General features: G+C 37.3%; 4 protein-coding genes and 1 pseudogene across 4 annotated transcripts in view; 2 read left to right on the top strand and 3 right to left on the bottom strand.

The window, feature by feature from the left end:
- Positions 1–2,242: 2,242 nt before the first annotated feature.
- On the top strand, positions 2,243–10,669 carry LOC107730768 (uncharacterized; annotated as a pseudogene).
- A 58-nt stretch (positions 10,670–10,727) lies between these two features.
- LOC107730770 (tetraspanin-4-like) lies at positions 10,728–17,559 on the bottom strand. Its single transcript, XM_016541702.1, has 8 exons — positions 16,669–17,559; positions 15,804–15,873; positions 14,455–14,646; positions 12,384–12,458; positions 12,178–12,273; positions 11,987–12,100; positions 11,372–11,455; positions 10,728–11,279 (listed from the first exon to the last, which is right to left on the bottom strand). Exons 2-8 carry the CDS (start codon positions 15,870–15,872, stop codon positions 11,211–11,213), a joined length of 699 nt encoding a protein of 232 aa, XP_016397188.1. The 5' UTR covers position 15,873; positions 16,669–17,559; the 3' UTR covers positions 10,728–11,210.
- LOC107730769 (protein unc-119 homolog B-B-like) overlaps positions 14,084–27,019 on the top strand; it is a 17,069-nt gene continuing 4,133 nt past the window's right edge. Inside the window, exon 1 of the mRNA XM_016541701.1 lies at positions 14,084–14,187. The gene's annotated coding sequence lies outside the window, so the exon portion shown is untranslated. The remainder of the gene's footprint in view (positions 14,188–27,019) is intronic.
- Positions 18,736–21,626, bottom strand: LOC107730767 (cell wall protein RTB1-like). The gene is made up of 2 exons (XM_016541700.1): positions 21,519–21,626; positions 18,736–20,807 (listed from the first exon to the last, which is right to left on the bottom strand). Exon 2 carries the CDS (start codon positions 20,493–20,495, stop codon positions 19,179–19,181), a length of 1,317 nt encoding a protein of 438 aa, XP_016397186.1. The 5' UTR covers positions 20,496–20,807; positions 21,519–21,626; the 3' UTR covers positions 18,736–19,178.
- On the bottom strand, positions 22,398–25,273 carry LOC107730766 (signaling mucin MSB2-like). Its single transcript, XM_016541699.1, has 2 exons — positions 25,172–25,273; positions 22,398–24,386 (listed from the first exon to the last, which is right to left on the bottom strand). The coding sequence occupies exon 2, from the start codon at positions 24,376–24,378 to the stop codon at positions 22,867–22,869; it is 1,512 nt and encodes a 503-aa protein (XP_016397185.1). The 5' UTR covers positions 24,379–24,386; positions 25,172–25,273; the 3' UTR covers positions 22,398–22,866.

Raw genomic sequence — 27,019 nt, 5'->3', positions numbered from 1 at the left:
GTAATGTAAAAATACTCACAGTTTCAAAAGTATAGCCACAAGACATAAACAATTAAAACAATTTTATAGTGTGAAAAACATGCAGCTTACTAACCATTTCTGTGCAAAATTATATCCAATTTTACAAAGCTGTCACCATGAAATGTAAAGCTGTAAACTCTAGAACTCTAAAATTACTGTAAAAATGATTTAAACCGCATACAGCTCAAATTTGAACAGAAAAATTTGGATAAAATTACATATATAACATTACATAATAAATATAAAAATAGATATAAAATTACAATCTTCACATTTCTGCTTTTAAATCCTCCAAAAATGGGCCCCATTCACTTCCATTGTAAGCATCTCATAATCTTGATTTTTTTTTTAAAGAAAATAAATGTAAAAAATATTTTTGTGGTAATCAGCATTATGCCATGCATGAATGCTGCTGATTCAGCATAACTTAAATTGAATCCGGAATATTCCTTCAGCAACTCACCTCATTTGACAGATCCTTTTCTAATCCAAAATGACTAAAACGTTGTGCATATGGCAGGTTGGCCTGATAAACAAAAGTAAAGGTAGTCAGGAATAATTCTAGCACACAGGTTAGGTCACTGGGAGTCTTTTAGACTGTGCTTAAAGGACATTATAGCATAGAAAATACACAATTAGAACAATTCAGATCCATTTAATTTTGCTTAATGGCCACAAAATCTTTTTTTTTTTCAGAGAGGAGTAGTCATTTTGAACTCTGTACCACATTTAGAGTCCACCAAACTCTATGTGTGTGTGTCTCTCTGAGAGTTCTTTGCTAGTTTCCTGTCACAGAGGAAGTGCCTCACCCAGCTGTGTTGCTCCCTATTGGCTCACGGTCAGGAGAACAGTGATTTCGGGCTGATGGGGTGGCCGACCAAGGGATAGATAGAGGGAGTGCGGAGCGAAGAGAGGGACAAGCAGTCAGGACAGGTCAGAGGGTAGGCAGGAAGAAGAGAGTGCAGTGCACAGCTAAATAAAGACAGACAAGATGAAGAAAGCAAATGAAGGAGGGTGCAGACGCAATAGCATATCATCTCTGCTAAAGAGGAAATAACTCTGAGGTAAGACATCAGAGGGCAGATGAAGCTTCAGAGAAGAAAAAGTTGCACGGACAGATATGAATTTACAAGTAAAGATAAAGCTTGAGAGTTTGTCAACTTTGGATGATGAAGGATGTTGGTGCTGAGAGGCTTTTTGTGGTAACTACAAATTTTATTTTAATTTCTTTACTGATATTTTCTGTACCTGCGATTTCTTAACGATGAACAACATTGTGACCTTTTGAATTTGTGTGGACTTTCAATGGTACTTAACCCAGAATGTTTGCAAACTGATATATCTCTCATAGTTTCTCATAAATCTGAATTTCTTCTTGCTCCTTTTCAGTCTTGTCAGCTTGAATTGTTCTCAGCATACCTTTTTATTTTATTTTATTTTTTGCTAATGACTGACCTTTTCTATCAATGCTCATCCATACTTTCTCAACAACTGATTTCATAACATGTTACTATGTCTCCATTTCTCTGTCTGACTGTCCATCTCTGTCTCTCCCAATCCTTGTACCAGTGTCTGATTTACATATGACGCTGGACGGGGTTTGGGGGGGGCTGAGAATGGATAAACGCTCCCCAACTTTCTTGTCATCAATACCGACAGTAGTAGCTATTAGAACCAGTCACCAAACAACTCTCCTTTCTCAATGGCTGAGAAATATGTTGTTGTTGTTGTTGTTTTGTCTGAAAATAAACCCTGGTTGGTGAAACACATACCTGAGTGCTTTTGTATTTCAGTTTATTTTCCTTTTATTTTTTACTAAGATTGGTATGTTTTTTGTATTTATTTTACTTTATTGTCCATTCAATTCGTCAAAATAGACATTTGTCTTTAACACCGGCATACAAGACAGACAGATGTGAACAGTAAATAAACATTAAACATGTACCCTATAGAAGTTAACATTATAATAAGCATATGTAGCCTATATGTAAAAAAAAAATAAAAAATTTAAATAGCAAAGTAACATCAAAACTAGGAGTAAAATAGCTCTACTTAATGACGTGCTGAGGACAATTATAGCCAATGGAACAAATTATTTATTTTATTAAAGTTTGTTACTGTACAGTTTCAACATACTGCAAGATTGAATCCTGTCCATTGGGAAAATGGCTTCGTCCTATGGTACTCTTCAGTGACATGCGCAGTGCCCACAACTAAAGTCGGTCATTCTCGTTCCGTAGGACGGACTAATTGACGAGGTAGTAGTGAAACCGGTAGGGAAGCTGAAGCTCTGTCGGTATCGTATCTATAACATCGATATGAATCGCCGCTTCAGGTCTGATTTGATTCGCCGTGAGATATGACCTACATTTGAACTCTCCAATAACATCAGACACAAGTGACTCTTAACTCGTCTGAAGTTTGACACAGTTCGAGGCTGAGTCGCGTGTACTGTATCTGTTTTGTTTGTAGTATCTTTGTTTTAATAATATTGACTTTGTCGATGCGTTTGGTTGCGTTCAGCTTTAACACGTCGCCACTGAACTGATTCCTTCGGACGTCGAGGTGACATTATTTACCAGGTATGAACGAGTACTTGTGCTCTTAAACTTTTGTAAAACAGGTATTTTCATTTCATCCAAGACAGTCTGTTGTTTTAGTTATATCCTCTTATGACTGTGAATATTTACTGGAATTCAGGTGTAAGTAACTATGGTAGCATAACTTTTGTGTGTGTTATAAAAAAAGAGTATCACGAATTGTTCATATAATATGTCAAGAGATATTGAATCTGGTGTGGCAGAATTAATGTAAACATCCATATACACCTGGATTCCTTTTATGTATCTTAGTAATTCATTTCAATCAATCGTTCATTTACGCGTTAGTGCTACAAACTTGATGTTTCACTGACACACAAACAGCCCACCTCTCTAACCGCATCTGTAACTAAATTTCTAGGATAGTTTGTCTGTAAGTAACTTTACCATAGGCTACTAACCATCCTTAGTCTATAGTAAAGTTATGTACAGACAGACTAGACATCTACAAAGTTAGTTACTGATTTGAGTTACTAAATTCTGATCTGGGATTTAAGGTAAGGTCTGACATGGTTACTAAGAGGATTTTACATGTAGAATGTCACTGCAATACAATAAGGCCCTGGTGTACAAAGGGTTGTGTCCCAGCATGTGCTTCGTGTAAAAACAGAAGTAGGGAGCCACAGTCACCTGATGACACTGAGAAACTTTGAAAGTGTTTGCTTGTTTTACTTGACAGGCATAGAATAAAAGGCCATTATTTTTGGCTCATCATTTGTCATTAATGTATAAAATGCCATTCATGCCTAGTCAAGAATGCGTCAGTCTGACAGTTTTGCAATGAGGAAAATTCCTCTTTTGAACTACGTATGAATGTATTGTGAGTGATAAACATGCCACTATGGCAGAAACTGGGAAATTGTGTTTTCTCGCTTCTGCTGTGAAATCCACACTTGCATGTCTTAGCTGGAAGCTGGTTAGAATTTTGTTTGTTTAAATATTTTTAGGCTTTTATGGTATTGGGTAAACGTTTACTATTAGTCTTTAGACTGCCTCTGATTTTGCGTTTAATACAATTATGGGTATATTTAATAATTCCAGTAATCACAGAATACAGTATTTCATAATTATTCCACACATAAAGTCCAAATTAGCATAGTAGTTTAATATAAAGCTCATTTTATAATAAAAATAAGTATGTCATATAAATTGGCAGGGTCTCACAAATGGTGTAAGGAGGGAAGGATGAACTCGTTCAGGCCAAGTAACAAACACATGAAAACATGTCAAGTGTTTTGAGTTGTGAAACTGCCCTGGCCTGCATAAGAGAAAAACAATTGCATACCTACAGTGGAATTCTGTTCTGATGAGTCGTAATAACCTGTAGAGTAGAGGAGCGAGTTACAATCAAAATGCTCATAGTGAATGAGAGGAATTATTGGAATGATAATATGCTTTAAAAGAACTGTCACTGATGTTCTGATGACAATTGTTTGATATTAGGCTTATATACCATATATATATATGGGCTATGAAAACTTTTCCCTTTTAATTAAGTTGATTTTTTTTCTGATACCATTGTCAGATATTTGTACTTTTTAAAACTAACTTCATTTTTGCATACCTACAGTGGAATTCTGTTCTGATGAGTCGTAATAACCTGTAGAGTAGAGGAGCGAGTTACAATCAAAATGCTCATAGTGAATGAGAGGAATTATTGGAATGATAATATGCTTTAAAAGAACTGTCACTGATGTTCTGATGACAATTGTTTGATATTAGGCTTATATACCATATATATATATATATGGGCTATGAAAACTTTTCCCTTTTAATTAAGTTGATTTTTTTTCTGATACCATTGTCAGATATTTGTACTTTTTAAAACTAACTTCATTTTGTTCAGTTTCTTGGTCATTTTCCCCCCCAATGTTTCTTGATTTAAGAATCTTTGAAGTGCTGCTAATACAACAAATTTTCGCTCCATAGACATTTACATTTAGATAACATATTGAATAAAATATTGATAAATTCCTAGTTTAATCCAGTAATCAGGCATCGTATCTGCCAAATGGGCGCATCTGTCACACACACAGAGTTGATACTTTGTTGGCATTTAAAATTATTATAAAATCAATACATTTTTAGTTTCTGTTGAAGTGCTGAGTTTATCATAATGTTTGAAATGTTTGTGAAAGGCTATAAATGACGTAGATAAAATGAGGTAAACGGACTGGAACTTCCAGATCTCTTTCTGTGTCTTTGTATGTTTCGGTGAGAAATAGCTCATAAGTATGTCTCTGTAATTGTACTTTCACTTCCTTCAAGTACCCACTATGAATTGAAGTTCAAGTAACTCACTTCTCTTTAGATTGGATGGATTATTGGTTGTATTTTAAAGGGGTCATATGACCCTTTAAAGGGGGCTTTTTTAAAGATCATTATTTTGTGTATTTGGTTTAACAGAATATCTCTTTGGTTTTGAGACTTTAGTCTTTGCAACTTCAGGGATCTTATCTATGCACAGTCAGTTTGTAACACTCCAAAGAGAAAGGAAAACTTGAAATCGCATCATATGACCCCTTTAATGCACAATTCTTCACTGAACATTAAACATGAAGTGTACATTGACCTCAAATGAATCGTTTGCTTTGACAGAGAGTTGAGGCTCTGGTTTAGGCTCTGGTTTAGTTTTACTTGTGGAAATTTGGTCAGCAGAACATTGGAATTCTGGAGTGGTGTTTTGTATTGTTGCATAATATGAAAGTGTCCTCACATTTGAAAGAGTTTTAGTTTTCTCTCTGTCTCAGCGATGGCAGACGTGGTGGTAAGGCCTGCTTCCCCCTCACCCTCCTTCTCTCTCCTGGAGATCAAAGCGGAGACGCGGTTGGTGCTGAAGTCTTTTCTGCGTCACTCTCTGTCGATTCCTCCTGGAGAGAGGCCTGGAAGATAGGAGGAGAGTACAGCGACCCAAACAAATACAGGTGACACATATAATTCAAACACACACACAGTGAAACACTGTAATGATGCAAAATAAAACTCATTTTGTAAGTATCACTTAATATCACAAACATAAACAAGACAATTATACAGTAGATTTGTTGTAAGCAAACATTGGAGATTATTATAATCTCTCTGACCTGTCTCTGAAGCATATTTTTTGGACTCTTTAATTCCTTTTATATTGTTTTATCTGGCTGGCACTTGAAAAGTCAGTCCAGAAATTTTTATTCGCAATATATTTTATTAAATTTTAACCTAATTTAGAAAAAAGAAGTAGAAGATGGAATGGAAAGATGAACTGCTGCTAACCTCACTATTATGATCCTTCCTACTAACTTCATTTATTCAGTAGTGCAGGGAAACAAGTCATCTAATCTTGGACCAAACCAATTCTGTTATCCTTAATTATTTGAACATGCAAAATTGGGGTAGTTCACCCCAAAAATGAAAATTCTGTCATCAATTATTCACCCTCAAGTTGTTCTAAACTTGTATGAGTTTCTTTCATCTACTGAACACAAAAGAAGATATTTTGAAGAATGTGGGTAACCAAAGATTTGCTGCTCCCCACTGACTTCCATAGTATGAAAAAATACTATGGAAGTCAGTAGGGACTACAAACACATGCTGGTTTGGAACAACTTGAGGGTGAGTAAATGATGACAGATTTTTTGTTTCTGGGTGAGCTAACTAATTTGCATCTTCAAAAAAGTTTATTTTGTTAACATGAAAATGAAAAGAATGACCCATCTTTCTCCTTTTAGTGCCTCAACAAAAGACAAAATGAAGAAAGACGTGAATGGATGGGACTCTTTGGATGAGGAGATCAGTGCAGCAGAGGAAAAGAAACATGGAATTAAAAATTTAATAAAAAGAAGACTAAGATCCCGTTCTTCTATGATCCACCGTGCTAAGAAAGACGGCAGTTCTGACCCGACTCCAAACAACCCCCTGGAGAAGCAGAGTCAGCCGGGCCAGTCTGACAAGCCATCAACAAATGGAACACACAGTTTACCCAGGAAAACAGAGGTAAAAATCACAAACCTAAGGCCTTTTTTGTAATGCAAAGCAACAGCGCTTTTTTGTTTTTGTCAGATAATATGTATGTAATTTGCTCTATTTGCTCATTTTATGTAGCTTCAGAAAAACATTATTTTGATAATCAACACCTTTAACCCTCAAGCATCCTTCACAGACCAGCCCTTAATGAGTCCTTCGTGGACAAATTTGGGTGCGAATGTCTCAGGTGTGATCCTTAAATTTTTTTAAAAATAAATGTCATAACACTATCTTCACTTAAGTAAAAACAATCAATGTATGCATTTCTTTTGTGATTTTTTTTTTGTGGTATTTTTGAACTTATTTACCTCTAAAATTACAAAATTACTCTATTGACTTTCATGTAAAATATGCTTCCTTTTTTTTACTACAGTAAAAATATTAATTCCAGTAAGTTAAAACATCCAAATCCTCAAAATTTGGTATACTTTGGCGACATTTGGTGATATAATGGTTTAAAAATAGCAATTACATGAAATATCAATGGCCACTAGATGGCCGTAGTAGGCCTACTCACTGGCCGCATAGGCTGAAATCTAAACCAATTTTGTAACAAACTGAACCTCTCAAGTTTTAGATTTTACCACAAATTAAAATTGTAGAATTTTTTAAGAAACCATTTATGTTGGGTGAGACTATAGACAGATGCCAAAATATGCTTACAGACAAATCTGACCATGCTTGGAAAAGACAAATTAGGAGACAGAGTAATCATGAATTTCTAACTAAAAAACATCACATTTTGATAACTCAAAAAAGTAAAATGGTACCAAACAGGTAAGAATATAGACAATAAACCTAGCAAGTAGCTCATGCTGGTAGTGTGTAACCTCTTAATATGGGCACCAAAATAAATATGCATTGTCTACACTTGTGATGTGCAACAGACACACACTGTTGACTATATCTGTAGAGACCAAAACCTGCTCTTGTTTTATTCAGTGAATGAACTGCAAAGCTATTTAAAAGCTTTTATGTGTTCAGTATTAAAAATTTCCTGACCAGCCAAGGAGCCAAAATGCATTCATTTTTAATTTCTTCTTTCTTAACAGTACGTTTTAACATTGCTCTTCAGAACTACTTGTTAATGAGAAATTTTATTTTAGGAAGAGATATTTGCACCATCTTCTGCGTCTGAAGAAGAAGGTGACAGAAAACCAGGGTACAAAAATAAGAAAAAGAAGAAAAAACTGAAAATATCTGATATACTCAAAAAAGTGTCATTCAAAAAAGAAGAGCCTCGTCCTCAGCGCCCAGCCTCTCTGCCTTTCAAAGGGGCTACAGATGTTCCACAACCTGAGGGTCATTCTGTTTCACCATGTAAGTTTCAGATGTAAAAGAATTTCTTTAACTTGTTTTATGGATATAGAAGTTGAGACACAGGAGGCACTGTTAAGAATGTTTTCTATATTGTCTTATTATGCCTGTTCAGTAGGGTCGGTAAGATTTTTTAAACATGTTTTTTTGAGAGAAGTCTCTTATGCTCACCAAGGCTGCATTTTTTTTGATCCAAATTACAGTAAAAACATCAATATTGTGAAATGTTATTAGAGTATAAAGTAACTGTTTACTAATTGAATATATTTTAAAATGTAATTTATTCCTGTGATTGCAAAGCAATCAACAGACAGTTTTCAGTGAGACAATATCCTCAGAAATCATTTTAAAATGCTGATTTGCTGCTCAAGACACATTTCTTAATATTATCAATGAAAAACTGTTGTACTGCTTATTTTTTGTGGAAATTTTTTTTTTTCACGATACTTTGCTAAATAGAAATTTCAAAAGAACAGAATTTATTGGAAATATAAATATTTTGTAACAATTTAAATGTCTTAACTGTTGCTTTACATCAGTTTATTGCATTCTTGCACAATAAAATCTTTTAAAGGGGACATAACACACAGTTTCGGCCAATCTCATGTTAATCTTGAGTACCTATATAGTAGTATTGCATCCTTCATATCTCCGAAGAGTCTTTAGTTTGATCAGACTTATAAAAGAAAGATACAGCTTTACGATTCTCTCCGAAAGCAGCCGAGCTCCTGGAGGCGTGCCGTGGGCGGAGCTAAAGAGTCACGAGCACTTAACGCGCAGATTACCAACAAAACAGATTTGATGCAGTTTTACTTAACACCCCTGGTTCCGACACATGACCGGTATCTTTTATCGCTGGGACAGCTCTATGTTTCAGTGTCAAATGATCTGCAAATCCAGCATCGAACTGGGCCTTGTTTATAAAACCTTTGTCACTGAAATGACGGGAACAAGCAAACACACGTGCGAAACTCCGTTGCTGTCCCGGAAAAACAAACTGCATCCACTGTTCACGTAACACTGGGTTCTTTGGGAAGCTGAACAAGGTTATCTTTCCCTCACAACCAAAAACACACTTCTTGGAAGGCATTCTTCTGGAGCGAGTCCTGTGCAGCGCTGCCGAATGAAGAACGTTGATGGTCACGCTCTCGCTCTGGTTAATGTGTGCGCGCGCTCTTCCGGGAGAACTGCCCATGCAAGGAATTCCGCCCTTCATGACATCATGAAGAGCCAAGCTCGAAAAAACTTTCCGAAACTTATTCGAACCTGGAAGGAGTGTATTTGGCACAGAAATACTCCGTCATACATTCAAATCGTTTTTTGAAACTTTGGCCATGTTTAGCATGAGAGTCCAACTCTTTAACAGTGTAAATAAGTCAGAATGCATGAAATAGAAAAAATCTTACTGACCCCAAACTTTAGAATGATAGTGTGTGGACTCTGCATGTGATATGATATGTTTTATCTCAGCCCATCCACCTGAGTTTTATGACGGTGTAGCAGAAACTCTGGACAGAATCGTGCTCAAACACAGTGTGAAAAAGAAATCCCCTGTTAAGCCAGAGCCTGCGCCAAGTGCACTTAAAGGTACATGTAAAACCATTTATCATAATGTGTACAGTATTTTAATTTTATCATAATGTGTGTGATATTCCATTTACAGTGGAATATCAAAACAAGAGCAGTTGAATACTAAACAGACTTAGTTGTCTTAGGTACAGAAATGGATGTTCAGTCCTTTAACAATAGCTTATTGTTATAATGGGTTGATGGTCCAGCTGATGTTTTTTTTTCCCCCACTTGTATTGTTTAGAGATTATGTTACACTTCTTCTTTTCATCACAGACAATGACAAAGAGGCTGTGGTTCAACAGCTAGTTCAGATATTGACTTCAGAGGGGGATGTCATAAACGAGAAGGTAATGATCCCTGAGTTTGGCATTCATGAAAATGATTTTTTTTTTTTTGACACGTCTTACTGGGATATAGAGTAATCTTGGGTCTTAAACTGGCTCTTGGCTTCTCATCATAAAACATTTCTGACGTAAGCAGTGTTTTGACTGTTCATGGTTATTTTTAGTTAGTTACTTTGTGTTTATCATTGTTAATTGGTGTTTAATGTTGTAGATAAATGCCAGTCCCTTCCTGCGGTCCACCCTCACACGCCTCTCTTACCCATCCTTTGCCAAACTCCTTGACACGTACGCCAGTCAGAGTGAAGAACCCCCCGCTCCAGCACCGGTCAGCCCTACGTTGCGGCGTCTTGCCATCACCATGGATGTGTCTCGACGAGTGGTCACAGCAACTGGAGTTCAGCGTCTGACGGGGTATGCTGAACGCTACATGGAGAGCTTTGCACCATGGGTGAGGAGTCATGGAGGATGGGTGAGCAGGTTTTACTGTCTACTTTTAGCATTTTCCTCAGTCTCTGGGCTATTCTGTGTGTTTTGCATCTGTTATTTTCCTCCAGAAGGGGGCAGAGTTGTCAAGTAAACTGTTTTTGGTGTTTTCATTCACAGGGGAGCATTGCACAATTGGATGAGGTTCTGGAGTGTGATTGACCTCAGTCATTGACCTTACAGTAGATCTGATCATTATGAACTCCATGAACTAAATCATTATGAACTCATGTAGCATGACCTCTGTGAGGAAAGAAAGAACAAGAACTAGCCAGCTGGGCAACTGACACTACTTGATTATATGGTTTCTCTGCTGATGTATTTATTCTTTTGTATTTTGGATGTTTTTAATTTTTTTATGTGACTTTTATACAAAAATACATGATTTCAGTCATCTACTGTTGTATTGCATCCTTATTTAGTTGTAATGACATTAATATATTAATAGACATTAATACAGACATTAATATAGTACAGATCATTGGTTTAGTATAACAAATCATCAACTCTTAAACATTTAATTTCCATTTAATTGAAATTAACTTTGATCAAAAGTTCATCGCAAGCAGTTATAAGGGTATTTAAGGAGTGCAATAATACTAGGATTTACTTTTCCACCTACTGTATACATTCACTTTATATTCATTTAATCATCTTTCCCAAAAGTACATTTGAATTATTTAGACATTTACCTGGTAAATTAATTTAGCAGAAATTCATCTGAGCTTCTTCCTAAGTGCAACGGCATAATTTATGTGCACATGCATATCTCATACAGTATCTCTAATAGGCAAGTCTGTTTAAACATTTATTACATATTCAGAATTATGTTTTAAAGAGCCCCTGACACAATGGGGCAAAGGTAGGGTCAGTCCATGTATTTTTCTGCTCGTAGGATTTGGCAGTACATCAGCATGGAGAACACCAAAGAAAGAATCTGGAGGAAGAAAATGCAGTCACATTTTATATGAGTGCATGCAGCGCTTGTATAATTATCAGACTATATGAGAAACATGATTTTCAAGGTACCTGAACGATTCCAATGCAAACTCCAAACCCAAGCACTGAGGTTATGTTAGCCAGGAGCCAGTCTTTGGCCTTCTCATAGCATGGCTAAGACATTTAAAAAAAAGAAAAGAATAAAAAGGTTCAGTCAGCTGCTCATTATCACAAAATAAACCCGGACATGGCCTAAAACAGTTTATTTTGCAATAATGATTGGATGGAAGTACATTATCTTTGCTTATAGCATGACTACCAAATAAATAAATGGACATAAAATGTAATTATTTATTTATTCCTGTGTGGCAAAGCTGATTTTTCAGCAGCCGTTACTTCAGTCTTCAGCGTCACATGATCATCCAGAAATCATTCTAATATGCTGATCTGCTGCTGAAGAAACATTTCTCATTGTTAACAGTTGTGCTGCTTAATATTTTTGTAGAAACCATGATACGTTGTTTTTCATGACTCTTTCATGAAAAACAACAAAAGAGCCATATAACAAAGAGCATTAACAGATGTATGTAAGGTTTGTCCTGGCTTTCATTTTACGCTAAGCATATGGTTGCAATTACCAATAGTTGGTGGGATTTAGGAATGTGTGGTAGTTAGCTAACCCCACGACCCCGGAAATGATCTGACCTCTTCCCAGTGATGGCAGCCTTCAGTATTATCCCTGCAGCAGGAGTCAGGAAGTTTGCCACTTGACGTTTTGTTGTGCCAGTCAGTGTGGTTACTCACGCCACAGCACTTGAACTGAAGGAAACAGAATCCATAATTCACATTGAAGTATCTCAGACTTCATATTTGTGACTGTTATAAATTCAACTCACAATTCTCTGCATGTTGTCCCAGGATTTTTTTAGCCCTTCATTTGTGAGATAGTCTTTCATTCCCTCTCTTAGGTCATCCTTGGCTTTCTTGTCCAACTAAATGGACAAAACAGAGAGAGAAGCGGATAAACAGGAAGTTGAAGGCAAAGTGTTTTCCTGAAAGGAAAGGCTGAAATATTTGCAAGGCTCAGACATTAGTCCCTCACCTCTTCATGATACACACTCAAAACCAAAATCAGTGCCACTTCTATCAGGACTAGAAACAAGAGGATCACAAAAAACTGAAAGAACCAGAAAGAAAGATTAGACCACATGAATGACAACAATATACTGTATATTTAATAAAAAACAAAACAGACATGGTGTATTCTGACAGTAAACCCATTTAAGAAAGAAAAATTACAAAATCTTTTTAATATCTCAATTGTTTCTCTTATTCAGCAATGAGATTAAATGGAGAGCAACTGGAGACTTTCGCTTCTTCTGCTTCTAAGATTTTTCTCCCAAATAAGAAAGCCCTACTATGCACATATATGTCTCCTCTGAGTTTCAGAAGAGATCTCAACAACGTCTCATTCTGGGCTCAGATTTGCCTAGGTAATTCATGAACGCTTTTGAATACAGACCTAAGGTTGGTCTCTTTCTAAAGAAGACAATCTGCAGATTATTGCAGAGGTGAATCATTTAAAAAAATAAAAGTATAAAAAAGTTATATGAAATAAAATGTTTCTTATCAAATACACTAGTCCAAAATGTCTGAACTGTGCTATAGACACCAATTTCATAGTTCTGTACTCAATAACTGCCACTCCATTTATATGTCCCCTAAGGAGAAATATCAGAGATAAAGCTGATACTTGAATGAAGATCTTTTATATTCAAAATAATTAAATGAACATGAAGTTTAAATTATGTGATTTAAATTATTTAATTATGTACATTATATATCACATAAATATACTACAGTTCAAAGGTTTGTGGTTGGTGAGATTTTTAATCATTTTGGAAAGAAGTCTTTTATGCTCAGGAAGGCTGCATTAGTTGATCAAAAATACAGTAAAAACAATAAAATTATTCAATTTTATCACAATTGAAAATACTATTTTTTTTATTTACATGTATTTAAAAAAAAAAAAAAAGTTGATTATTTTTTTCTAATGATTTTTTTCTCCAGTCTTCAGTGTCACATTAATCATGATCCTTTAGAAATCAGAAGCATCTGAGATGAAGATGATACTTGAATGAACATCGTCCTCTGGGCAGTTTGCACACGTTTTTCTGATGTCTGTAAGGAAAGTGTTGAAAAGTGGCATGACCTGTAGCCATTAGCCAAGTATGGTGTCCCATACTCGGAATTTGTGCTCTGCATTCAGAGCAGGGGCCCGTTCTTCGTACGTCGCTAACACAGTTAGCTGGATTTGATTGTTGATGATTTGGCATGATCTTGGATTGTTTGGTTCTTCGAAGCTCATCCCGGAGTTGCTATCATAGCAACAGGTCCATAAGCTTAAACCTGCTCGGGAGCAGCCTTATTTCATGTAAACAGGATTAGATTGCATATTTTTAAGCAGAATTGATACTTAAAATCTTTCCGCTACCACCGCTACTTTATTACAAGAGTACCCTACTAATTCAGGGACAATAATGTAAAATAATAATCATTTAAATGTTGTGTAGTCTTTAATACTATATATGATGTCATTACGTTGCTGTCTTGCCGCCAGCCAATCGCTGCATTGCTGATCGTGGTTTCGAGTATCGCCCATTTTAAACCAACCCATGAACACGCAATTATCTCAGATAACTCAGTCCAGCCAGACTAATCATCAATAACAGGTGCGTTCGAAGAACCCAATTAGCCAGATCCTGATTAGCGCGATGATATCATCTTGGATGTGACATTTCATCTCGGATGTAATAAGCGACTTACGACGAACGGGCCCCTGATCCTCCCTATACGCAAGCTGCGTAGGGCCCCCGAAACACCAGGGGGCCCCCTTGCTCTCAAAGGTGATTTAATTTTAGTTTATTTTTTTAATTTGGCCAGCGGTTATGAAAACATGAATGATCATTTCTTTTAATGCAGTGTGCTGTCACACTAGCTGCAGGGCCCGGGGAGCAGTTGGGGGTGGAAGAGAGCACTGTACATTCACTCCCCCCACCTACAATCCCTGCCGCTACCGAGACTCGAACCCACGACCTTTGAGTTACAAGAGTTACAAGCTCGACTCGCTAACCATTAGGGCACGACTGCCCCCTAGGATCCAGGTATCTTACCGTCATCAACAGACACTTCTGCTCTTTCAGAGCACCAAGGCATCCTAGGAACCCTGTCACCATGGTGACGCCCCCAGCAACAAGCAGTAGGTTGGCCGCGGAGAGTGAAGGGAAGGACAGTGGTAGAGATGAAAACTCTGACTGTGTAAAGGCAAGCCACACCCCAACACCAAATAAACCACATCCTCCCAACTGCAAAAACAAGCACAGGTAAAGAAATATAACAGTACATTATGTTCAGATAAGTCACTTTTCATCAGTGTAAAGCAATTTAGGTCATTCTGAGGGACAAGTGTAATAGGCCTCCATGGCCTTCATAAACTTTAATTGACTAGTAGGCTACTTCATTGCATGTCCTTCTACATATTTTATACATGTTAAACAGTTAAGGCTGGAGTACACTACACGACTTTAAAATTCTGAACAGATTTTGAAAACACTATGCATATAGGCTACACTTGCTAAAAACAACTGGACCTGAGCATTACACACTAAAGGAGTGAGCATCACACCTTAAAAGACTTTCAAGTCATTGAATCTGAACACAATAAACTTAAGCAGAAACATGTGCCTCGTTGCCAGGAAACGCATGACAAATGGAACAATATTGGCTCAAAATATCAACCTGGATAGATTTATAGTCTTAAGCTAGACACTACGCGATTTCTGTGAAAACTGTCAACTCCAACTGCCCAAAATCTACAGACTGGCTATGACTTTTGGCAAATGTAAATCAGGGGTGAAGTCTTAAAGTTGGTGTGTATAGTTCCAGCCTTTAATCCTCGATTACTTTTGGCTGAGCAGTGGTCTCTGTATACGTAGGTGGCGAAAAGTGACATGTTTTTTATTTTTTGTTTGTTTGTTTGTTTTTGAGTGAGTCAATGAACTGATTCGCTGAGTGAATGATTCAATAACTCAGTAATTCAATCCACAACACTCGTTCAGGAACGCCAGTGCTGTGTGTTGTTCAGAGACGCTTACAGTTGATTTTGTTTGGACTTTGTTGGGAATTGTAGATGTTAGAGCAACAAAGTATTTGTGTACATTACTCAGTATTAACTTATTGTTTACTGAACTGGGCCTGTATTACAGAAACTTCCCATCTTAAGTCTTGATTTGGAAAAGTTCTGTTTCCTAAGTGAAATTACCATGGTTACCAAACAGAATAGGAATTTGAGTTAGGATATTTCTGTAATTGAGCCCCTGTTGTATAAAAGCAATAATACACGTGTGAATCTTATGTATTAGAATAGCCTCATATCATTAAGAACGACTGTTTGAGTTCAAGAAACTTATGGTTCCACAATCTGCCAAACTCATATTCGACAGAAGAGTAAAGCAGAACTAACCCAGAAGATGAGGTTGAAGATAAACATGAGGTACTTCACACAGCAGAGACAACCTCGTGGCACAGACATTCTGCATGAAAGAAGAAAGACAGAAATAGAGTCACCAAATGAGGATAAACGAATTGTGTGTGCTTTTAACGTGTGAAAACTTTCACACTCTCCTGAACTGTAGCATGCAGAGGAAGTGCTGTTTCCAGACAGGAAGAAACCACCCTTGTGTTGTACTGCTGATAGCATTAACTGTAAAGCTATTATGATCCATGTCTGAAATATGTACTCATGTAGGGCCTCTCTTATACGATAAACTCAACGAATTTTGTGGACTTTTAATATGTCCCACTTAATTTTCCATGAGCAAAATGCAACATAATCATGTTGGTGGTTATTTTGCCCTTTTTGTTCCACAAAATGCAGTCCACATGAAACCACAAAGTATATTATGGGCCAGAATGTAAACATATAAGCCCCCTCAAAGTTAGGCAGCACATGGATTTATGATCTGATTTCAGTGGTATGTCAATAATGGTTCTGAAAATTGGCACCATATGTGAATTAAAATGAGTTCTTTAAATATGAGAACACATAGAAACCTAATCCTACATTTAGTTTTCTTGTGATTATAAATGCTTAGTAAAGATGGAAAGTAGCTTGAAGCATAACACACAATTTCTCTCTTTCTTTTTTTTTATTTAATTTTTTTTTTATAATATCAGGTTTCCATAAACACATAATATTGAATAAAATTTGTCATTGATTTAGCTGGTCTGCTTCAGCACTGATCAAGTGGTTCATAAACAGTACACAAATCTCTATATTTAATATTACAAAATTAACATTAAGCATGAAGCAAATATAGTCGCTTTACCTTGATTTAGATGGAGACAGAAAAAGTGACTGACAGGCAATTGAAGGGTTTCGAGGAACAGAGTTGAGTTTTCACTTTGTCTTTACTCCAAAGCTTCCTGTATTGTCTTTTTGCTTCGTAGTGATGAAGTTCATGAGATCTTGCTTTAATTATTCATAGATCAATATTATCCACATCACAGATGTGATTCCTCCAGTTCTTCTGGTTGTTAATGACTCTTCTTAAGGTACAAAAAAACATAAAGGCATCTGTGAAGTGATGAGCTTGAAATATTGGTATTGCAGTTTTGTCGGATACAGAATTCTTCACAAGCTTTTCTTTCTTTGTTGTTTAATTCCTTCAGACTCCTATCATTTCTCTCTTCTTGAAATCCCAATAAATATATATATATTTTTTCTTTTTCTTTTTTAGGTAACAAACAACATCAAAGTATTTGTTTGCTTGTTAGTGTGTTCCCTCAACCCTAATTACTAATTCCAGGTTCTCCTTGGCTTTCTATCTTTTCTATCAACTATTTCCTACCTCTCTTGTTCCAAATAACTTCCAGATGCAGTTATCAGCCCTCCCCTCTCACTCTTTCCCTCTCTCCTCCTCCTACTGGTCTCCAGAGAATCCATTCTTTTCCAAGACCCTCGTCTCCTGAATCTTTCTCCCTCCCTCTTTCTCTTGGTTTTGTCCAAACAATCCTAATGGATGTGGCCAGCAGACGCACATTTGAGGCTTTGCAGTTCACTGTGTGTGTCTTTCTGTTTACACTGTAGATGTTTCATCTATTAAACACACTACTAACCCTTTGTAGAACCAACATAAACACTTTTTTTGTTATTAACATTTGTAGGTGAATTTATTAATGTGATACAAGGGGAGTAGGGGACTTATACTCACATATAATTCACACTTACATACTTAACTACACACATATACTGGTCTCATCCATCCACAAAACATTTCTCCAGTATCCTCTGGCTTGTCCATGATCTTTAGCAAACTGCAGATGGGCAGCAATGTTCTTTTTGGAGAGCAGTGGCTTTCTTCTTGCGACTCTGCCATGGACACCATGGTTGTTCAGTGTTCACCTGATGATGAACTCATAAACATTAACATTAGCCAATGTGAGAAAGGTCTTTAGTTGCTTAGAAGTTAGCATGCAGTCCTTTGAAACCTAGTGGACTTTTACACGCCTTGCTTTTAGAGCGTTCTTTGTGGGTGGAGCACTCCTGAGGAGGGTAACAGTGGTCTTGAATTTGTACACAATCTGTCTGACTGTGGATTGGTGGAGTCCAATGATGTATTTCCTCAGCGACCAGCACAGATCAGCTCTAGGCATGGCGAAGCGGATATCGTCCTCTTTTGGAAGACCAAACAAAGTGGTTTCGCTTTCACAACGAAGCACACAGTGTCTTCAGGACATGGCGGCAGCGGCAACAACAAAACTACAGCGAGAATAAAGTTAGGTCTTCTTTCTTTGCGTGAACATTTGGGGGCTTTATGCAAATCTTCCCACATAGTGAGGTAGGTATGTGGGGGCGTGTTCGAACGAGCCGTTTTAGGTAGGTGTGGCTAACTCTTAACTTTTATAAAGAATATCTCTTTGGATTTGAGACTTTAGTCTTTGCAACTTTACAGATCTTCTTTATGCACCAAGAGCTTGTAACACTCTAAAGAGAAAGGAAAAAATGAAATCGCATCATATGACCCCTTTAAATGCATCCCCTCTGAGCTGCATTCAACTATCTGTGTACATGAATCTAAATGCCATTTCAGATGCAGATTCCATTTTTACGAGAAATGTTTTCTCCGGACCGGATGAAGTGGCTCTTATGCTAACCCAAAGATACAAAATGGAAGAAAGAGTTAAACCTGAACACAATCTTTCTGCTCAATCTGTGTATAGAACAATTTTTAATATTTATTTGATCCTTTTCTATTTTGAATTTACTTGTACTTTTACTTTCAATACTTAAGTAAGTTTAATATTAAAGAAATACTTTACTTAAGTAGGCTACAATAAATATCCCATACTTTAAAACTTTTACTCAAGCAATATTCTAAACGGTGACTTCAACTTCTACCAAAGTCATTTTCTGGTAAGATATCTGTACTTTTACTCAAGTGTGGCTTTCAAGTTCTTTATCCACCACTGGTTGGTCATGTGATTTTGCTGTTTATAGAACGCTCCTTGGTTCGAAGGTTAACGTCTATGACCTGTGTTTCACACAACTACAGTACACTATTGACAGTAGACAACGGATATTTTGCTGGCAAAATTTCGCGGAAATTTGGCTAATATTACCGCACTTTTAAGTATAAAACGACTGAGGAAAATAGTAGGAATTTTAGAGCATCTTTATAGGTTGCACCATTGCTGCTAATGAATTGCGATCATCAAATAATATATAAAAACTATATTACTTAGTCCTTGTATAACACAAATTACGTAATACAAGATTATGTAATCAAGAAGTCATTCCTATTAATCCCTTAATGTTCATTTAGTCAACAGAAGACTTTTAAACGGCTGTGGTGAGACAGAACGTTTCTCCTCCATTCGTCCCCTTCTCTTCACTTTTTTCATCTCCTTTCTGTTTCTCATTCTCTGCCAGTGTTTTTCCTGTCTTGTCTTCATTCACATCCTCATCTATGTAAAGCAAAGGCTCCTGCTCCTCCCATTTCTTAGCCTCCTTGGTACCGTCCCCACCCACTCCACCATTAGACATGTCTCCTGCATCCAGAGCGGCGAATGTGCTGAGCATCATATCATCTCCATCCGGTTTCCCATTATTAGGCAGAAGACCATCCTGTACCTCAGCATCACATTCAGCTCCCGCCTCCAGATTGACAGGCCCTGCCCATGCGTCATCCTCCCCCCCTTTTTTCTTCTTGGACCGTTTACTTTGTCCGTTTACATACATGGGCCCGAAATTCCTTGAGGCGTTTTTCTTTCGCCACTGGACGAACAGAATCATGCCCACACATAGCGCAAAAATAATGGCCACACACACTATCATTATTAATAACCATCTGGTTTGCATGGGCAGACTGCTTTCCTCGATAATTACGCTGGTGGTGATGGGGGTGAAATGGGTGGAGACTGATTCTTCATCAAACTTCGAGTACGGGTGCACGGGTGCAGCAGTATTTTGAGGGAGCTGAGAAGTTGATGTTAGACTTGTAGTGGAGGTTTCAGTGCTGGTGTCCACAGGGCCGGAGATGATGGACGGAGACTCAGACCAGTCTGCTGGTGATTCAGTCAGGAAGGATGTGGGATCGAGGGCTTCTGTTGAATCAGTGGTCATGGCCACAGCTGCTGTGGTGATTTCATCTATAGGACGTTCTGTAGGACTGGTTAACTCAGTGAAGCCAACAATTGTTTCATATTGACTTGTGCTTGGGGCGTCTGAAGTTATTTGTTCAGTCACTGTTGTTTCCACATTAACAAGCACAGTAGGGGTAGTCACTGTGGTCTGCTCTGTTTGTACAGTTGTTGTTTCAGGAACAGATTCTGGTGATGTTTGTTCGATCTCAGTACTGAGTGATGGAGTACTCTCAAATGCTGGTTCCTCAAGCATGGTTCTTACTTGATTAACAAGTGTGGTTTCTGGATTATGCGGATCCGTTTCTGTCTGTAGTAGAGTAATTGTATTTTCAGGTGTGGTGATGGTGATTTCAGAACTTAACTTTGACTCCACAGTGTCATTGTTCGGTAATGTGATGGCGATGTTTGCATCTGTCTCTGTTGTTGTCTCTTGTGCATCAGTGGACTTGAAACAGGGTCCGAGAGCAAGAAACAGAAGCAAATTGCTAAAAATAAGCCTCATGGTGAGCATACTGGCTGGAAAAGTCACTCAATCTAGAAGTTTCCTATGGCAATTTCAGTGTTTGTGCAACAAAATTGCTCAGGTGAGCTGATATTGTCTTTGGAGATCCACTTTTGAGCCTCGAGAACGTGATCAAAAATGAAGGAAACCTTCAAACTCTGAGCAGCTGGTAGAAGAAATTCATCTTTTTTACATGTTCTTTGCGTGGTTGTGTTCTACAGATGTTATCTTGCGTGAATCTGGGCCGGAAAGTTTTACACAGGCCTGTTCCTTCCTCTTTCTCCTTCTCTGTCTCTCTCAGTGTAGCATGGGCAATTTCAGCTTTGAAATAAACATGTGACAGTAAAAAAAGACACCGGAAGAAAAAGACAGTTAATCAAAAAAAATTATCACTCTTATTTGTCTCAAGAATATATATTTTATATTAATTGTATTTGTTTTTTGGTAAGATTTTGTAATGTTTTTAAAGAAGTCTCTTATGCTCTCCAATGGTTAATTTATTTGATTAAAAATAGAGTAAAAACAGTAATGTCATGAAATATTATTGCAATAAAAAAACTGTTTAAAATATAAGTTATTTCTGTGGTGGCAAAGCTGAATCAGCAGCCATATTTTTTGCGGAAAATATTCAGAATTATTCTGAATGAGAATATAAATATCATTTATCATTCTAAATAATATTTATTTATTTTTGCTAGAAGGTAGAATTAAATTATAATGCTTTAATCTAAATCGACTTTCTTGGGAATCTTGGGAACCCTATGAAATTGGGGTTGATTGCGCTATGCTTTACCTACCAGAAGAGCTACACTTTATTTGACGGGCAGAACAGAGGTACATCCTCAGGTTATTTTAGTGCACATCTACCACAGGTATTAGAATGCGATTTGAGTGCCAGCGTGATGTTTATGTTTCTCTAAGCTGCATGTAACGTTTTTTTCTTTCTTTTTGTCTACCTGTCCTCAAGCATCGTACAACGTCACAGCCACAAACCGTTTGATTCCTTTATGAATAAGTACGATTGCCACTTACCTTCATGCCTCTGAGAAAAGTCACAGCAAACTCCGACCACCAAGACAAAACTGCACATGTGAGAATTTACTCACTCACACATGCAGAGCACACCTATATCCTGTTAATTTCTCTTCCTCTCTCACTCCTACATGCTCTCTTTCATTTCTCCTCCCTCTGAAGATGTCATATCACTGCTTGCATCTGGCCGAGTGAGGCTGCAACCGAAAGATAAAAAAAAAAAAACATGCAGAAAGTGCTTGGTTATAGTATGAATTATTATCCGAGGCTGACGTAGAAAAAGAGAAGCCAGGCTCTAATGGGAAGCTCTGTGCTGACACTTTTGTGGGTTTTGACTATGCTTTGACTGCACAACTTTGCCATTAAATGTCTATGTGCAAGCATGTGTGCGTTTGATTGTGCACATGTGTGAGTACGTGTTTGTTGGGTGGAGGGTATTAAAACAGAGAAGTGTGAAAATGTGTGTCTAAAGTACAGTTTGCTTAAACAGTTCTGAGATGTATGTCCTGTCCTTTCATATTTCACAATCTAAATGATTACATATCTAAAATAAAAGCAGGATTTGGTAACTTTACCAATTGCAGCTATCAGGTAGGTCCAAAAAGGTTCATTTGGGCATTTTTACATGAGCATGATACCTTGACTTTGACTTTAAAAACTGTTTTTTCTTTCTGTCGATCTTTAACTTCAGCAGAAAACAAGAGTAATCACTATCATTTCCTCTTTCTGAACATTTAGCACCTTTTCATGACGTTTGTCTCTCACTCTTTTTTTTTTGTTGCACCACTCAAGCACAACAGAAACCAGCATCATCTGTTGTAAATCTTCAAAATGATCGATTTACACCATCTCAGAATCAATATTTATTTTGCTTCACTTTATTTCACATGATAATCTTTACAAGTGCAAGCCAGCACTGTGAGACTTCCAAAGACAATGTGTTATCAGAGATTTTAGCTCCTAGATTTTTTTCTTGGGCAAGTTACCGCAAGTCCTGACCTAGTGATGGTGGAAACACAAGCTGTCATTATATGAACTGAAAAATTCAGAATAGCCCAATAAATTATGTTCCTTCTTTCAGTACTGTTTGCTCAAAGCATATAAACAGAAATTGCATATTAAAAAACTGCATATTATTATTCAATGCACGGTAACTCTCAAAAATATGTGTATTTTTTATTTATTTTATTCAGGGATTGGAAGATTTTGAAAAATAAGCTAGAAAGTTCTGAATATTTCAGCAGTGTAGGTTGGAAAGGTTCCATCAAAATCCCCTTGTGTTTTAGGCACAAGCCTGAAGGTCTAACTGTCCAAATTGTTTTCGTTGGTGTCTTTCAAAGTTTTATAACTACGTGTCCTGCATCCTCTCTTCCTTCATGCGTCTGTTTGCGTACCAGAACTCTGTTATGTCATCGACAGTCACTCTAGGCTGAATCCACAACCCATTCTCCTCATTATCCTGTTCCTGTCCTCTTCTCTTCATCCTCTTCTGTCTCTTTCTGTCTTTCCTGTCGGCCTGCAGCGTGGATCCATTGATGTACCAGAACTCCACTCTCTCCTGCACTGAAGCTTTGGGGTCGGCCCAGAGGCTCTCCTTCTCACATGTCTGACCTCCTTTCCCTCTCCGCTTCATCTTTTTTTTGAAGACAGACAGACGCACCAAAAGGAAAATGGTTATTCCTAGAAATATGGTGGCGGTCATTGCTAAAGTCCACACTGTGATGAAGCAGACCAGCCTGGATTGCCGAGAATGAGATTCTGGGTTTGGGTTCAAACATGCAGTCCACACTTTGTTTTCTGTGTCAGTTTTGTTTGTTCTGTTGGTTGTGGCATTTAGGCTGCTGTCAGTTAGGACATCAGTTATAATAGAGATGTTGATGTTGGTGGTGGTACCACCGGGTGTGTCTGTTCCTGTCCTGTTTTCTCTTCCTGTGGTTGCTGTAGAGTTTGTGAGCCTGTATATATTCTGTGGCGTCGAGTGTTTTCCGCCACTTACTGAGGTGTGATATGGCACATCTGTAACCGTCGGGTCTTGTGCTGTTGTGTAAGCCGGTGTGGTCATGGGAATATCTGTGTTTTGTGAAATTGACCATTCGTTACTCCCTGTTGCTGTTGTAGCACTTACATCGGTTGTATTCGCTGCTGTGTCGTAATGTTCCTCTCTGTGTTCACTTGTTAACCTGTAAGTTCCCTCAGTGCCTCGTGTTTCTCTCAACTCCTCGTTCGTATTAGCAAATGTGGCCTGGGTGGAGTTAGTTTCATAATTTCCTTCATCTGCCTTCGTTCTCTCATCCTCTTTCTCTGTCGAATGTCTCCAGGGAACTGTTGAGACACTGTCCACTGGGTCTGATAAGGTGTCTGCAGTCTGAACAGTGTGCCCTTCATAGTTGTAACTCACACTTGACATTGTTCCTGTTTCATTACTGTCGTCCTTTTGTGGCATCAGTCTTGCAAAGTTAGTGGAAACTGTTGTATGACTTGTATTCGCATGGCTCATAGCAACATGGCTAACACTCACGCCATCATCCATCATGTCATTTTGAGATGGACTACTGCTGTTGTCTTGATGCAGGGATGCTGTTTCCTGTGTGAGTGTCACATTTGGGGTTATATTTGGCTGTGTATGCACTTCACTGGGCAAATTTGTTGTGCTGTCCTGTGTTGTTGCGGTCAGAGGTGACGAAGAGGTTGTATATATAAGGATCTTAGGTTCTGGGTTTGTTTTTGTTGTTGCTGGAGTTATTTGTGTGGTTTCAGTGTAGTCGCTTAGGGTGTTTGGTGGCAGTGTGTTGAAATAAAGAGCTGAGGCAATGAGGAACTGAGTGAAACACACTGTGATGGACAACAGAGTCATCTCCATTGTGACTTCTGTAAAAGAGCAAGAGATGGCATGAGTACAGACAACGTGACAACATTACAGGAAAACATAAATGAAAACACACACACACACACATAAAAAATAATGTTCAGTTCATTAATGCAATAAGTGCCTGTACCCATGAACTTACCAATGAACATTTAAAAAATGTTTTTGTAGTTAACATATTCATTTTAATTCATATTTGTTCATAATACATTATATTGTTAATTTATACAACTTGAAATGTTAGTATATTAGTGTATGTAGAGATTAATGATAATGAAAATTATATTTTTTTATTAGCTTTTTTATATACACGCGCGCACACACACATATACATATATATACACACACACACATATATACATATTAATATATATATATATATACATCCTTGATTCATACTTTCTTTAAAAAACTTAATGACGCCGAACAGTAGCGCATGTGTTTTATATATATTTGAAAATATACTGCCTCAACAAACAACAAAAAACACCAAATTATCTCTGTTTTGGGTTTTGTTGGATCAGTCTGTTGGTGTTTGTTGAGTTTAGCAATCTAAATCAACTTTAGAACATTTGAAATGTTGCCATGTGCCCTGTGAATGTCTAATACTGATCTGACAGTAAACAGTCCAGGCCTACCATGAACGCGACACAACACGTCACAAAATGGCATAAAATTCACACTGTGCTTGAACGTACTAAGGATAAATGAGAACTCTTAACCTAAGCTTCGTCTGTATAACTTATCATTTAGTTTAACACAACTAACAGAAACAGATAAACTCTACCTGATGTTCAGAACTCATCACGTTGTCTCTTCCTGATGCACTCTGATTTCTTCGCTTGTGCAGTGGTGCCTTCTGGGATACTTCTCTCCCCTAGCTGAAGCTTTCAAGTGACATGAGGAACTGACAGTTTGATCACCATGTCAACAGTATAGGATGCGGTGAGAGGTTGGGGTAAAGCAGGATGTGGTTCAGTGGCTCCTCCTCTTCCCTCCATCAGTGCTGCTGTGGAAAAAAAACATGTGAACACATCCTGTTGTTGACTCATTTAACATTCAGATTGATCAAATGCACATCACACTAATGAGGACACCAAACTTACTTACCAGAGTAATGCTTTGACAAGGTGACAAAGATATGTCACTAGAGTTTTTTTATGAATACACACACACACACACACACACGTTGTGTTTCCATGTTTTATGGGGACATTCCATAGGCGTAATGGTTTTTCTACTGTACAAACTGTGTTTTCTATCGCCCTACCCCAACCCTGCACCTAAACCTAACCCTCACAGGAAACTTTCTGCATTTTTACATTCTCAAAAAACTTTATTCTGTATGTTTTATAAGCTTGTTTCCCCATGGGGTCCTCAATTTAGATCCCCACGGTGACACGAGTCCCCATGAGTGACGGTGTGTATTCAGAATTAAGTCCGCACCAGGATAGAAAAACATGTACACACACACACACACACACATATTTCCAGCAACTTTCTTAACATGTGTAAATCTTTATTTTAACATAAAAAGTGAAACAACCGAGACACAAACTAAACAAGGCATTTGACAAACAGAAATTGAATAATTAGTCCTTGAACAAAGGGAGAGGTCAATATCAAAAGTTTATTGTGTGTCCACCAGCTGCTTTAAGTACTATAGTGCATCTCATCGTCAGCCTACCACCTGTAAATTGTTAGTGTCTTAAGGACTGTTCCACAGGTGCATGTGCAATAATTGTTTATGGTTCAATGAACAAGTATGAAAATATTGTTTAAACCCTTTCCCTGAAGATCTGTAAAACTTATTTGGATTTTACAAAATTATCTTTAAAATACAGTATCCTGAAAAAGAAAAGTTTATTTTTTGCTTTATTTGTGTACATATATTATTTTATATTATGTGTGTGTGTGTGTGTGTGTGTGTGTGTGTATTCTGTATATATATTTATACACACACACACACACACACCATGTTTATCCTCATTGCAAGTGAATCTGTATTTAATGCATTCCGGGTCATATTTTCTTTGACATTGTGTAGTTTTGTTCATGATGTATATATTCTACCTCTCCCTGATGACATCTGCCTATTTTGACTAGCCTATATACAAAGTGATAGATTAATTTATTACAAAATACTGTAGATTTGAATTGGATATACAGCCTTTGACATATAGATACACACTATCATGCAAAAGTTTAGGGTCAGTAAGATTGTTTAAATATTTTTTAAAAGAAGTCTTATTTTAAGCAAGCCTGCATTTATTTAAACAATAATACAGCAAAACAGTAAAACTGTCAAATATTATTACAATTTAAAGCTGCAAATAAGAATTTTCACTGTATATTGCCATCTGAACAAGTAAGTAACATATCTGCCATGTTTGTTCGGACCAACTGAGGAAAAAAGCATTACCATAAATCTCGCTACCAATGGTGATTAAATCTAAATTAGCTCATATCACATCAAACCGTTCAAATTATTATTATTGTTATACTTTATTCTCAAATGATTAATGTTAACAACATCAGCATTGGTGACTATGAGTATAGTGTGTATACGCAGTAGATTTCAATTTCTGTACAGTCTAATCTCTAATTGTCATACCACTCGAATTTCATATTAAGA

This window comes from Sinocyclocheilus rhinocerous, unplaced genomic scaffold (assembly GCF_001515625.1).
Source record: "Sinocyclocheilus rhinocerous isolate Xijiao unplaced genomic scaffold, SAMN03320098_v1.1 scaffold549, whole genome shotgun sequence".
Classification (NCBI taxonomy): domain Eukaryota; kingdom Metazoa; phylum Chordata; class Actinopteri; order Cypriniformes; family Cyprinidae; genus Sinocyclocheilus; species Sinocyclocheilus rhinocerous.
The sequence above is the reverse complement of the archived record's forward strand: the minus strand, read 5'-3'. Positions and strand labels throughout refer to the sequence as shown.